This window comes from Diabrotica undecimpunctata, chromosome 4, assembly GCF_040954645.1.
Source record: "Diabrotica undecimpunctata isolate CICGRU chromosome 4, icDiaUnde3, whole genome shotgun sequence".
NCBI classification, from domain to species: domain Eukaryota; kingdom Metazoa; phylum Arthropoda; class Insecta; order Coleoptera; family Chrysomelidae; genus Diabrotica; species Diabrotica undecimpunctata.
In genome coordinates, this window is record NC_092806.1 from 162,888,294 (window position 1) to 162,902,802 (window position 14,509).

Genomic DNA, 14,509 nt, shown 5'->3' on the forward strand with positions numbered 1-14,509 from the left:
TGAATAGCTTAGCCTTGCTCTTTCTATCCAAGAATTTATTTCCAGGGAATGGTCCCCGTTTTCATTGACGTTCGTACCAAGGTAGGTGTATGTTTTTACTCTTTCTATTGGATGACTACTCACACTGATTTTTTCAATTTGATGTTCCTTTTTAGAGATGTTGTTTTCTTAATGTTCAGTGAAAGTCCATATTTCTGACTCACTTCTGTGATTCTATTCATTAACTCCTGGAGGGCTTTATAACTGTCAGCGAATACCACCGTATCATCCGCGTATCTAAACAGTACATGAAGAACTCAAAAGAATGGTCTCGCTCAAGGTAGCACAATGGCAACTACATTGCATAACATTTACACAATCGACCACTCCATACCAGTAGATACTAGGACTTTCGTATATGCAGACAATACAACTATTGTTGTACAAGCAAAAAATTTTGTCGAAGTTAAAACCTACTATCTTAAGACAAACCCCGAAAAAATTTAGGTATGCTTCGGAACAGAGACGCCTGCAGAAAACTAATCAATCAATGAAATAATATAACCTTTGAACACTGTACTTCTATTAAATACCTACGATTTACTTTGGATCGCACGTTTTCATTAGGAAAACATTGTTTTCAAAACTAAAAGGCAAACTGACACACAGAAACAATCTTTTCGGCAAGCTTATAAAACGTGGACGCTTGCACTCTATATTTTTGCTGCCAAATATGCCTCATCAGTATGGAAAGCATCAGCACTCGCTCGACACATAGACGTAGCTGTCAATGAATCAGTAAGAGTCATCAGTGGATGTGTGAGACCCACACCCTTATGTAAGGTCTATTCTATCGTAGGTATCACCTGAAATTCGAAGATAAGTAGCTAGGAATTTGAAAAGAAAGAAAAAAACTCTAGATTTAGCATAAAGAGTTAAATCGACAAAAAGCTTTCTCGTTAGATCAACATATCTGCAGGATACACCAGACAGAACTTGTCTTGCCAAATAAAAAGAAGCTGTTCTTTGCCATCTCAATCTTCGAGAGGAGCTACCAGACGATAGCAACATTTCCTACCCTTTGTAAAGAGCGTCTCAATGGCCTGCGAGTTGAAGTATATAAGTGTAGAACCAATATGAAGAAATATAAATCGCGGTTTTGCTGATTACAATACCTTGTGTAGATGGGGTACAAGATTCACCACATCTACTTAGTTGTTTGACCTGCACATGTAAAGTGAATAAGGTCGAATATTTTATTAATTCTCTCTCTCTCCCCATTACTGAGGAGCGCAATTTCTTCCAATATTCCCAACAATTTTTCTCCATCGGTTGCTCCGAGAGCTTCGCAGAATGATCTTAATTTGGTGGGACCATCTATTTGGTGATCGTCTTCTTGATCTTCTCCCCGGAACGTTTCCAAAAGCAATTAATCTCTGCACACTATCGTCACCTCTGCGAATCACATGATCAAAAATTTGCAGAATACGTTGCAGACATATTGTGGACAGCCTTTTTTTAATCTCTAGTTGGTTTAGAATAAAAACGTTTGTCCTATGAGCTGTCCAAGGTATGCGCAGCATTCTTTCTCAGCACCGCATCTCAAAGGAATCAATTTTTTGGCTTTCACGTCCGCGAAGAGTCCAATTCTCTGCCCAGTATAAAAATATTGAGAATACAAGGGCATTCACCAGTCTTATGTTGATATTTTGAGAGATGTATCTGTCTTTCCAAACTTTATTTAGGCGACTCATTATCAGTTATACTAGACCCAAGATAGACAAAACTGTCCACTATCTGGTATTCCTGTAACTTGTTAGTCAGTTGAATAGTGTGGAATCTGTCGACCACCAATATTTTTGTTTTAGCTTTATAATTTTCAGACCAACCTTATTACTTTCGTACTCAACTTTTAGCAGGAGAAATATTTCTTGGTCATTTACTGCTATAAAGGTAGTGTCATCAGCAAATCACAAATTGGAAATTTTCCTGCCAACAACTGTTACTCCACCGGCCCATCCATCTAAAGCCATTTTTATGACATGTTTACCATAAATATTGAATGTCAGGTGACAACACGCATTCTTGTCTAAAACCCCTCTCGGTCTTAAATTGTCATACTGCTATATTGGACTGGTACAGATTTTTAATAATCAGGTGCATTAGTGTGATGGTTTGATTAATTAGAGTATATTAATTGATTTTTCTTTAAGTTTTATCATTTTTATTGCACAATATATAAAGTCATCCAAATGGTTTATTATTTTTCATTCCTTTCATTTGGCCCTCTATTTCAAATTTATCTATTAGAAATTATTTAGGAAATGATTATTTTCAAGGCAAACTAAAGCAAAAAAAAAAAAATAAAAATGTAATTCGTACAGACTAAGACTGATGAACATGCTGCATTAGATATAGAATGTCCATTACTATACGTGAGTGATTTTTATATTTAAATTATTTCACTCACCATTGGCATCCTTCGCTTCTAGTCCCTCGGCTTCAATAACGACAACACTAAGGACGACGATCGGGGGTTGTTCCTCCCCGGCCACATTCAGCATATGATAGTGCCTATCAGGAGGCATGCCAAATGCCCTTTGCCCATAAAGATAGAGATCCTCTTTAAAATGTGCGTATTGACCTCCTGGGGCAGGGGCGCCAACCTGCAATAAAACGTTACAAATTTATTAGATTATATTGGGTAGATTTCGCTTGTAAAGGTTTATGTCACGTAGCAATTGGCAGAGTAAGGGAAATTTGTTGTTTTGAATGGACCTTTTCGGAACCTCGGCTTACGAGGGTGTCTATAACATTAAAAGGGTCTGCATTTTGTAAAGTTTAGCAGACTTAAAAACAACTTTAATTCAACACTTATTTTTGAACAATTCTCGAGAACTTTTCTTTTCACATATTATTTTTACTTCCAATAAAAACGTTTTAAAATTGAATATAGAAAAATACACTTAACGTTAAAACGATCTGTTACCAATCTTACCAGTTCCCCCTTTTCATAGTATTAATAGCAGTTAATAAAATTTGATCTTTCTATTTGGCTCTACGGGACCTCTCACCTAATTTTAAGCGATCTGTTACATGGATTCATTTAAATTCAAATTATATTCACGAGGTTATCGGCACAGTATATTAACGAGGCTACTGATAGAGTGAGCTACCAAGATAAATTGATTCTATTTTATTAAAATCAAACTTAATTTTGACTCATCGCCACAAATACAAATTTAAATCACTGAATGTACTAAAGACTCAGTTGAAATTGAAAAATCTTAATTAATTTTTTACTTTGATTTCTTTTCATTATTGTTACTGTAAAATAGATCAGGAAAATATCCAAAAGTGGATAAAAATTGGCCAATATTTTATTGATACATATTTATGTATTTAGCAAAATAACTTGTAAATTAATAAAAGAAATATTCCATAAAAAATGTTTATGCATCGATATTGTAGTGGTGAGAATGTCAATTTATTTAGAACTAATGATTTTGCCCGTCACCATGCGACGGAGGTTTCAATAAATTACCATCTACAATCACTTCACTCACTTTTTGACTTTCTCCAATTTAAGCTTAGGACGTAAACAAAATGATATTTTAGTCTGTTGTACAACTTTCACAACAAATAAGTCAATTTTGGAGAATCGCTAAACTTTTGCGCTAAGTCGTCTTATGAAATCGATCTACGTACAAAAACCAGCGCAATTTTAGTTTTACTACCTTTATCTTACTCAGCTGAAGCCAGTAAATAACAAGAACCAATCTATCTATCCAAACTACAAGCAATAGTTTTCAATTCTTTCTATCTATCTTGCTTTTTGTGTATGGTGCAAAGTATTCCAATATTCCAATCACTGGGAAGCGACTTCTGTATCCATATTTCTTTTATAAGCTGCTGTAGCGCTATTATGATATCGTGGCCACCTTCTTTATATAATTCCGCTAGGAGATTATCTATTCTGGGTGATTTGTTTCAGGCTAGTTTGTTTACAGCGTCTTTAACTTCCAGGATCGTTGGTGGATCCTCCTCCCTCTCGTCTGCTCCGCTTACCTCAGCTTTCGTCTTCCGGGTTTACTTCTTCTTCCTCTATATTAAGTATCTGAGTAAAATATTTTGTCCATCGGTTTAGTAAGTATGTTCTTGTTGTTAATGGATCGTCATTGAAACTTCTACATTGATTTGTCTTTACCTTGAATTCTTTTCTGTTGATGTTAACTCTCCTTTAGAATGTTCTGAATTCTTTTTATTTGTTGAGGTTTTCTATATATTGAAGTTCCTTTTTTAAGTGGTTTCGTTTCTTCATTATGTGTATTTTCTTTTCTTCTCTTCTCTTTGTCTGTGGTAACTCTCCATACTTGTTCTAGTTCGGCGGGTAGGCATTCTTGCATAGGCTTCAATTTTTTTCTGTATTGCGTCTTTGCATTCATCGTCAAACCAGTGATTTTTTCGGGTACCAGTCTGTTCTTATTTCATCTTGTGCTGCTGACTTAATATATTCCTTTATCCTGTTCCAGTGGAAGTCTATATCTCTCTGGTCTTCTTCGCTTAGACTTTGATTCCTTATCCTATTGGTAATATTTTCCCAGTACTGTGTTGCAACAGTTGCATCTCTCAGCTTCTGTACATTCCATTTCTTTCTATCTATTTTTTTTGTTGGAATTAGAAATTATAGCCCTTAGTGTTGAGATCACTAAACAATGGTCTGAGTCTATGTTTGCGCCTCTATAACTTCTGCAGTTTGTTCTGTCCGTTCCGTGTTTTGAATCTATTAAGATGTGATCAGTCTGACTAGTTGTTCTTCCATCAGGGGAGGGTTCTTCCAACACATTTTTTGGGAGATTTAAGAAAATTTTTATGGATAGTCCCTCAGTACTACAGAAATATTTGCTTTTGATACTACTGATTGTTTGGATCAGTTTAGATTCATCAACCGGTCTTATAAATAATGAATTCGAGACCGTTTTTAAATTGGGGAGATAGAAAATAGTATCTTGTTGTGGCAAAATAGCAGATGTTATATTTTTTTTCAGCAGAAGTATTCATTTAGATTTTCAGGGTTTGGAAGAGAAAATATTTGAGCTATGGTAGTTTTATTTCAAAGATCGTTTATTTTGGATACAGTTTCTCTTACAACATTTTTAGAGCTTCCCAGATGATTGTGATAATATATTTTTTAGCTGTTTTGATAAGTTTGGATATATAATGAGTGACAAAGACGTTTGTAGTCAATTTCTTGATGTACAGTAGTGAACGCATATTCTTAGCTGATAAGCGGATACCTTTGGTAGTCCAGGATTTGTGATGTTTTGACTAAATTGTAATTGAAGGAAATGCCTTGTTGAAAATACAGACACGCCTTTTTAAAAAATTACTGAAATTATAGTCCACGTCTCTAAAGGGAAAGTGCCACCCAGAAGTCAAGCACAAATTTTGGAATTTACGAAAGTTCTGAGCGGAAAAAATCCTACCTAAACGTGGGTTTTCGAGAATTGTTTGTTAAGAGTGTTAAACTTAGTATACACTGCTTCATGATCAGATAGTCCTGCATTAATAATTGCAGAGCGTATATCAACGGGTGAGAAATCTAGGATAATATAATTGTAGGAGAATTAAAAGCATTGTGAGCATTGTGAAACCATACGATTTGAATATATTGACCAAGGATAATTTGGTGGCATAAGCAATAGCGTAATTAATATTCAAGTCACCGCATAGACTCTTTCTGCTCTTATTGGGTTGGTCGTCGTGTGAAAAAATAGTTCCGTGGAAGAATCAGGTGATCTATAATCGAAAAGAATGTACAGATTAAGATTCTTGTTATAAACCAATGAAAACTAAAAAATTATCATATTATAGGAGAGAAATTATTATTTGTAAAAAGAATTAGGGTACCACCAAGAGCTGAATTTGGATGATCATATTAATTGTGGTATATTTTTTTACAAAAAAAGGCTCGTCGAAAAAAATCCTAATTCCCCTAGAAACAAAAATAATTCATCTGTTTTATACCTTATAAAACGAATATTAATTAGAACCATGCTAAAACCATATTACACAACAATTAAAATAAACAATGAGTTGTTGGTTCTAGTAAAACAAGAGCTATATAGGTATAGTATTTTTATTTATTTATTTTTATGTTTTCAAGAACTTAAAATTTAGCAATTTGATGCTGTATGCAATTCTACTACCACATTAAAATTATCATTCTCGACAACATATTTATGTAGATATACTCTATTAAAGTAAATTTTTAACATTAAAGTACTACAGAGAACTACCTACAGATATGATTAAGATGCTGACAGGTTTTTGTGAAAGTCTGTTCAGGAGCCAGCCTAAAGTCGTATCGTAAGCTTAACAGATCGTTAACTCATTGAATTGCACGCCCGAGAAAATCGGTTAGAGGCCCATTATTGAGCCTCAAGTTTGCTTTCTTATTGAGTGACAGAGTTCAATCAGTAGCTCAATGGGATCAGTGGGACGTGTCAATGCCGCCGTTTTAATTAGAGGCAGATAATCAGTGGTCTAATAAAAATAGTAACGGCAAAGGGAGGTCGGACAATGTACGAATTTTTAATTAAAGTAAAAGGGGTTAAAAGAGGGTAATTAGTTTGGAAAATACAACTAATTAAATAGTATACAAATAAACAGATACACTATATGCTATTTTCCCTGTTAAGTAATAATACTAGATTTTTTTAACGATAACATTGAAATAGGGTATTCAAAAATGCGCGAATATCGAAATTAATGCCATCTGCGTACTTAAATTCTACGAACAAAGAGACAATAGTTAAAGAATTCAAAGTAGGTAGTTATAGCAGACTATTATAAAAGCAAAGGTTTAAGAAAAATATCAGAAATTATTGTAGGTGTTAAAATGTCCAAAAAGATGGATACGCCAACATTTTTTTTACAAGTTACTGGATGTTTAACTCTTTTATTACTGTGGAAACATATATGTCCCAGCGGATTTCAAAAAATCTGCTGGCATCTGTTTGTCCCTAAAGCCCATTTGGATGATTAATACAGGTGAGTAATATATAATAATTATTTTTGATATTGTTTTTGCCCTAATATGGCACGTAGACGTTTTCTAACACAAAAAGAGCTTCAAGAAAAATTAAAAACCTCTCAAATATTTCTGAAAATGAATCCGAGGAAGAACCTTATGCTGCCTCAGATTCTGATGAAGTACCTGAGAATACTTCTAACCGTGTGGGTGCACTGCTTTCGACGAAGAAAGTTCTGATAACGCGGAAATATCTAAAGATGAGTCTGAAAGGATTGAATACTGCACAATGGAATATACCAAATACAAACATTGTCTCAAAAAAGAAATTTATACCCAAAGAAATGGGATAACAATACTAAATATTGATAAAGGTTCCCGTCTTGTTAATATTTTTCTTAAATTTTTTCCGTGTAGTTTATTTATGCATATTGCTTGATTTACAAACCAAAAAATAGCACCACTTCCAAAAACAGAAGTAAAAAATTAAACACCGAAAAAACAGATATGTAGGAAATGATGACAGTGATTGGTTGTACTATAGTTATGTGTTAAAATAAAGTATCTATATCATCTATCTCACACTACTGGTCACAAAACGAATCACTTTCGAATACCCTCATAAAAAAATCTATTTCAAGACATCGCTGTTTATTTCTGCTATCTAAGTCCAACTAGAATAATCCTGAACGAGATGGTAATATATCAAAAACATACTACATCGATGAAGTGGTTTCTTGTTTGAAATAAACTTTTGTAAAGGCGAGGACTGAGAGTTCCCATCAGTCCATCGACGAATCAATGACTTCAAGAACTTCAAAGGAAGATCTGCCCTGAAGTTGTATCTTTCTATGAAGCCAGTAAAAAGATAGATTTTTCACTTAGTTCAACTTACTAAACACCCTTAATTTTCTATGTTTGGCAACCTATATGGCCAATCGGATAAACATAGCGAAATATAAAAATTATAAAATGTAAAGGGATGATATAAAGTTTTTACTTTTATTCGAAAGAATTTTAGCGACTAAATGGAAAGATATAAAAGAAGTGATGCTGATGTCTAATTATCACAGTACAACTGTGGAAATAAGTAGATTTCGCCGATTAAAACGTTACCACATAATATTATATGGACCAAAAATATGCGAAATGGCGAAGAACAGTTTTGTATAGATTAGTTATTTACGCTATTGTAAATTCTTGGATTATATACAAGAATTTGCAAAAAAAAGTGTACAATAATGGAACACAAAATTTTTACTTTTGAATTTTCTAGTGCTACTAGCACCACTAGCTAAATTAGGAAGATCGAAAGCAAATAAATGTAAAAAATGAATAAGTGACCATTCTGGACGAATCTCCAAACATAGAAACAGATGGTCAACGTTGGACACCATTTGTAACAACAAATACTTACTAGGAGGAGTAACAAAATAAATCAGAACCTCGAACTACGCCTATTTGTACAGCTTGTTTTTTGCCACATCATTCATAAGAACTGTTTATTTTGAATATAAGTTTGGTTCTTTACTGAGTGAAAAATGAAATAAAAATCAATCACTTTGTTAGGATTTTAGGTATCAACGAATATCATTAAAGTGATTTTAAACAGTTTTATTTAGCTACAATAAAATCATTAATTAAAGGGTCAAGAAGAAAGTCAGAAATTGTGAGTTAAAATGTACAAAAATGGTGGATTCGCCAACAATTTTTTGTATATCAAGTTACTAAATATTCCACCAAATTTTAGAATTATATTTTCATAACATTACTAACATGCCGAGGTATATAAATGTCGTAATTATGAGTATGGGAGCATTATGTGATTTTTTGAAGAATAAAAACAGATATACTTAATGATGATATATAAATAACATAATATTATATCTTAGATTACTGGATTTCTAAATTTTACACAGCTCTATAGTTTCTAAGTGTGTCTTCAAAGTGTAACAAATACTAGTAAGTGAATAAAGAACTTCTTTTATTTTTCCTTTTATTTGATTCAGTTAGAAAGCTCAAGCTCTCAATAAGATTACTCTTGCTATAAAAGCAGTATTTACTTCAATGTTTACCGATACCACACAAAGAATAATTAATATATAAACAGAATTTCACTAGTTGCATTTAGACACCGCCTTTAGTTTTAATATAGCTCTAAACGACTCTCTACGAGCAACAAAAGCAATAATACAGAGTAACAAACTGTTCGTTCAATCCACTTTGGAATTTGCATACGGTTTGCTCCACAAAAGAGTCGGGCTTGTGTTGTTGAAGCTTTTAAACCAGACACATTTACTGCTTCAATTATGACTTGATAAAAAGTTTGTAGAAATCGACCTGGTAATCTCGTAACAGGATATTTTATGATTCATGAGTTTTGTTAATTTGAAATATAAAATTTAATATGGCAAAAGGTTTTGTTTAGAACTTTATATGGAGTCTGACTTGGGAAATTAAAACGTTGACTTGTAATACATTTTATGTACTAGATTTCTGTTAATTTTTGGACAAACAATTGCAAAATGATACAATTTATATTATATAATAATACAAGATACCATTTTATATTTATTGGCACAGCTGATGTTTAAATATATCAACACTCACTAAAACTAACACACGTTTAACAAAATTTAATAAATACGACACACCTAAAGAACGCATTTTTTGAAATTATACACAATAATCACTTTGATCATGTATCAAAAGTAATTTGAGGGTTGGCTGTTCAGTCAACTCTAAGAACAATCTTATCTGTAATTGTTTTATTTCTCTGTTGTGCAGCGTACATACTGCATAGTGTCCTATAGACTGCAAAGCATATAAACCTCCGGAAACAAATATTGCCATTTGTACAAACTCTCTAACTTCCATTTTATGAATTTAGGAATTATCTACCGTTCATACCCTTGTCCAAAATATCACCTTACCACTACCTTTCTACATTAAACACTAAAATTACCTTTATATGGATTCCATATCACATTGGTACCCAGCAACGAACTCTTAGATCAGCATGTTAAAACGGGTTCAAGAGATACCACATCAACAACTTACATTCAAATTTGCAAAGATTTAAAAACAAAAGCATATAGATTCGTCAGGAGATTATGGCAAATCCACTGGAGCTCCTTAAATACATAATTACGTGAAATCCAGCCCTCATTCTCCAGCCAATAAACACTGGCCCTACGGGACTATCTAAACAAAACTTTACAATTATACGAAGAATCTGTATAGGCCACAGCAAACTAACACACAGCTTCCTAATGGCATCAAATGTCCGGCTTATCTGATAAACCGAATTTTAACAATATGTAGGATTCTCAGTGATCTCAACCAGATACACAGAGTTCTTCAGTTTACAGAAAAATATTGTTGTATCATAAACTCATAAAATATTTTATATGACAACTTATTAATGCTACTATACCCCTTGTAATGCTGTTTGTAATCGATTCCATACGAGTAGCCATAGTTTCTGAGCACGTAAATGTAAATAAAAAAAAATATATCAAGTAATATCGAACGAACAACAATTAAGCAACTATTTTAAACAACAGTTTAATGTGACAAACTGCTTGTTACATTGTCCAATATCTTTCTTCAGTTTTATTTTTATTTCACGAATATTGCAACGATCAACGCTAATTGCCAATTATGTAGCTTTACAACTCCTTACTGGAAATTGTTGATTCTTTTGAAATGCCATTATATAGACTTATGAAAGAAAATATTTAATCGGTATGTTACATTCAAAAAATTATACTGGTATTATATGTCTAGAATAAAATAAAATAAATAATTAATCAATATTTAAACAGAATCTTGTTTAGTGTTTTTAGTTATAATGTCACTTTCATCAAGTTACGCATCTACGTAAACGTATCGATTGCCTATCAGGATATTGTTATATTGCATGCATTATCATACATTAGTAGTAACTACCCATATTTATTTAACGCTAATAGTGTTAATAAAATGTTAAATATGCATTTACCCAAGAGCATATTGTTATAGCAAAATTATGGTAATATACTCGTTTTATAATGGACGTTTGTGCTTTATTATTAGCTCTAATGCAATAAACTCATCTTATCAAGCCATTAATTCTGCTATACCTAAAATTAAAGCTCGTCATGTAATTAGAGACCAGCAGGAATCTAGTTAGAACTTTCCTCGGTTTATGAAATAAGGGAAGGAAAAAAATATATAGGGATAGACTGGGCTACAAGTTAAATAGCAGCGTTTAAACATTTTGATTTAAAACAAGCATACAAAAAGTATAAGCAAGAGAAATGTTTCCGATTTATTGTACTTATCGTTTTTATCTTTATGTATGTATATATTTCTAAATTGCATCAGCCCAGTATTGGTCATAACAAGTCTTCTGATAGAGATGTCTTGTTTAACCTTCTCTCCACAAGACTTCTTCAGTTATCCTCTCCAACCTTATCCAGAAACTTCATAAATAATTCGATATCTCTCTCTCCAATGGCGCTACAGCCCAATCAAGACTTAGTCTCTTCCAAACTATGCCACCAACCTTGTCGATCCCGCGCCGATCTTCTCCAGGTTCTCCGTCTAGCCTGTCACTTCGTGCTCCCACCTTCGATGACCAGTCCATCGAAGCCTCTGAAATAGTTCGATATATTGGATGATAATCACTTCATCGTTGTTAACACTTTAGTCTATCCTCTATAAATTTAGCTTAGTTGCTACACACAGTCTTGTTCTAATTAATTTTTGCTCTAATTAGTCACGTTAAGTATTCTTAATAATCGCATCTTCACTGTTCAAGACTTTGATTTATTCATTAGGCACTTATAGAATCTGGATTTATTTATTATGCACTTATACAAACACTGTTTCACATAAAATATTATTAAATAAACTTATAAAATATGATATTAAAAGGCGTTTAGATAATATCCTATAAATTTATTTTTTAAATAGGCAACAACGTTTATATAGATGGAGAACTTAGTAAGCGAAGAATTATATCCTATGAAGTCACGCAGAGAACAGTATTAGAAAACATTTCGTGAATTTACTCTGCAGTTTATATCATGTACTCACATTTTGTGTCACATGCTGTATTAAAATTAAAATTAATGTATTTTTGTAAGTGCTCATATTTAACTAACTATTTATATTTGGACATTTGTTAAAATTTTCTTGTTTGAATATATAAGTCTCATGCACAAGGGGTACTTGACTTTTATAGTAGATCTACTTCAGTGAGTTTTTATGTTTATTTATTATTTAGTATGCTTTTTGTTTCTTGTGATCTATTTTATAATGTAAGCTTTCTAAATAAACATTATCCTCATACGTTAAATACCACCCTTAATTTTCTTCTATTCTAATAAGACTGATTGAGCCCTGGTCTAATCTTGCTCCCAAATCTAATTTGTTACCGTGTCCTACACTTCTCCCAACAGTAGTTGTTAATACTTTATACAATCTCACAATTTTTACATAAATTCAATTAGAGACTGGTATTTCTTGGTTTTTTCGAACTACAATTGAAGCATTGGTCGAATTATAGTATTGGTCGATAATGTCACCATTTGTAGAGTTTCTCACGTGCAGTTAAAAAACATGCTCTATTTCTACGACATCCATAGATAATTAAACAGAGCCTCTTTTATTTACAACTCAATGATTTTTCGAATTTTCTAAATTAAATGTTACCTTGAATTAGAAAATAATTTCCATTGTAATAATTTATAAAAATGGTAACCTTTTTTGAATACAGCACGTTTTGGAATTGAAGTATGTCAAATTATCTAATATTTCGGTTTCTAGGTACTATTTAACATTGTATTGAAAAAAAATGGATTTTAATATTGAGACGCATCTAAGTTACTTCGTATTGTACTAAGCAGCACAATTTGTAAAATCTAACGCTAAAAAAACAAGTACAGCTCAATATATAACTTAATAACTTTTCTAACTTTTCTTAATAAGTTTTCTATTATTGGGCCCTGAATAGATACTTATTAGCTTCTTTACTGAAAATTTGCTTTGTTTTACTTTTAAATTTATTTTTAAATTTACACTTTCCGCCTCTTGACTTAACTATTAACTCATGTGTATTATTGACTATTAAAACAATGCCATCAGTGGATATGAGACAGTTTAGGTACTATCTATTGATGCTAATTCCTGTATTAACCCGTTTTAATTATTTAAAGGTGCTTTCTAAGATTTCATTCACATTTCAACTATGTATAAATCTCTTCGAGATATTATTATCTTATGCCACTTTTTTACTCGATTTCTTCTAGTTACTCCATGTACCCTTTGTAAACATATCATCTCTGCTGTCTGTATCTTACTTTGCTGTTGCTTACTTAGTACCTAGGACTTACATCCATACGTAAGAATTGATGTATATTATAGACCTATATACACTTTGTTAGTTTGTTTCGTTGCTTCTTTCATGTTGATAAGTGTTCTTCCTAGTGTCTGATATAATCTATTTGATTTATATATCCTTTTGTTTATCTCTAATTCTTACCTGCTAGTTTCCTCAATTGTCACTTAAAGTATTCAAATATTTTCACCTGTTTAATTTATATTTCTTCAATCTGGACTTACATATCCACTCTATCATTTGCTATGACATTTACTGTTGATTTCTCCTTGTTTATGTTCATACCCAATTTGTTTGATAGTTTGTTCCATATTTTTACACTTCTTTGGATCACTTCTTTTATCATTGCTAGTATTTCCACATTATTTAGATACACACAATATGACATCTTCGTTTTTTTGTAGGTTTCGGTACCTCATATGTAGAAGTATATATTTTATTTTTATGTCTTTTATGATATTATCCATAAATGTAATAAATAATAAAGAACTTAAACTTTTCCCTCGTTTTACACCCTCTATAGTTGTGAACTCGTCTGATATCATATTTTAACTTACTATGCGATTTTTAGTGTTTTTGTATATTGATTGAATAACTCTTTTTATCCGGTATATATCTTCTTTTCAGACTTTCACATACATTTGACCTTGGCCGTAATTTTGTAATTTTTTCGTAACTGTGGTAAGCAGGGTGATTCCTCGATAGTTATTACAATTTTTATTATCGCTATTCTTCTGAATAGGTACAATCAAACCTATTTCCCAGTCTGTAGGTACTTCTTTCTCTTTCCATGCTATATTGAGCAAATTCCAGTTTTTGTTTCCTTTTGTTACCTGTGACTTTTATACTCATATATGTAATGTTTCTTGTAATGTCATATTCCTCATTATCGCTTTTTCTTTGTGAGAATCTGTAGTGATTGTTGTTTCCAGCTGTAAAAATTTTAAAAATGATCTCATCTCTTTATTATTGCCTTTTCTTCTATTAATAGGTTTCCATTTTCGTTCTTTATCGACGCTACTTCTTTGTTTTGATTACCTCTTAGAACTTTTATAACTTTATAGAATAGTTTTTGGTTGCTCCTACTACCTTCTTCTAGTTTGCCTCCAAAT

At 32.2% G+C, this 14,509-nt stretch overlaps 1 protein-coding gene across 1 annotated transcript in view; it reads right to left on the reverse strand.

Annotated features, from left to right (window-relative positions):
* The window catches only part of unc-13-4A (BAI1 associated protein 3), a 225,044-nt gene that overhangs the window by 110,728 nt on the left and 99,807 nt on the right, over positions 1-14,509 (reverse strand). The window contains exon 5 of the mRNA XM_072530868.1: positions 2,450-2,645. Coding sequence (XP_072386969.1) covers positions 2,450-2,645 — 196 coding nt within the window. The remainder of the gene's footprint in view (positions 1-2,449; positions 2,646-14,509) is intronic.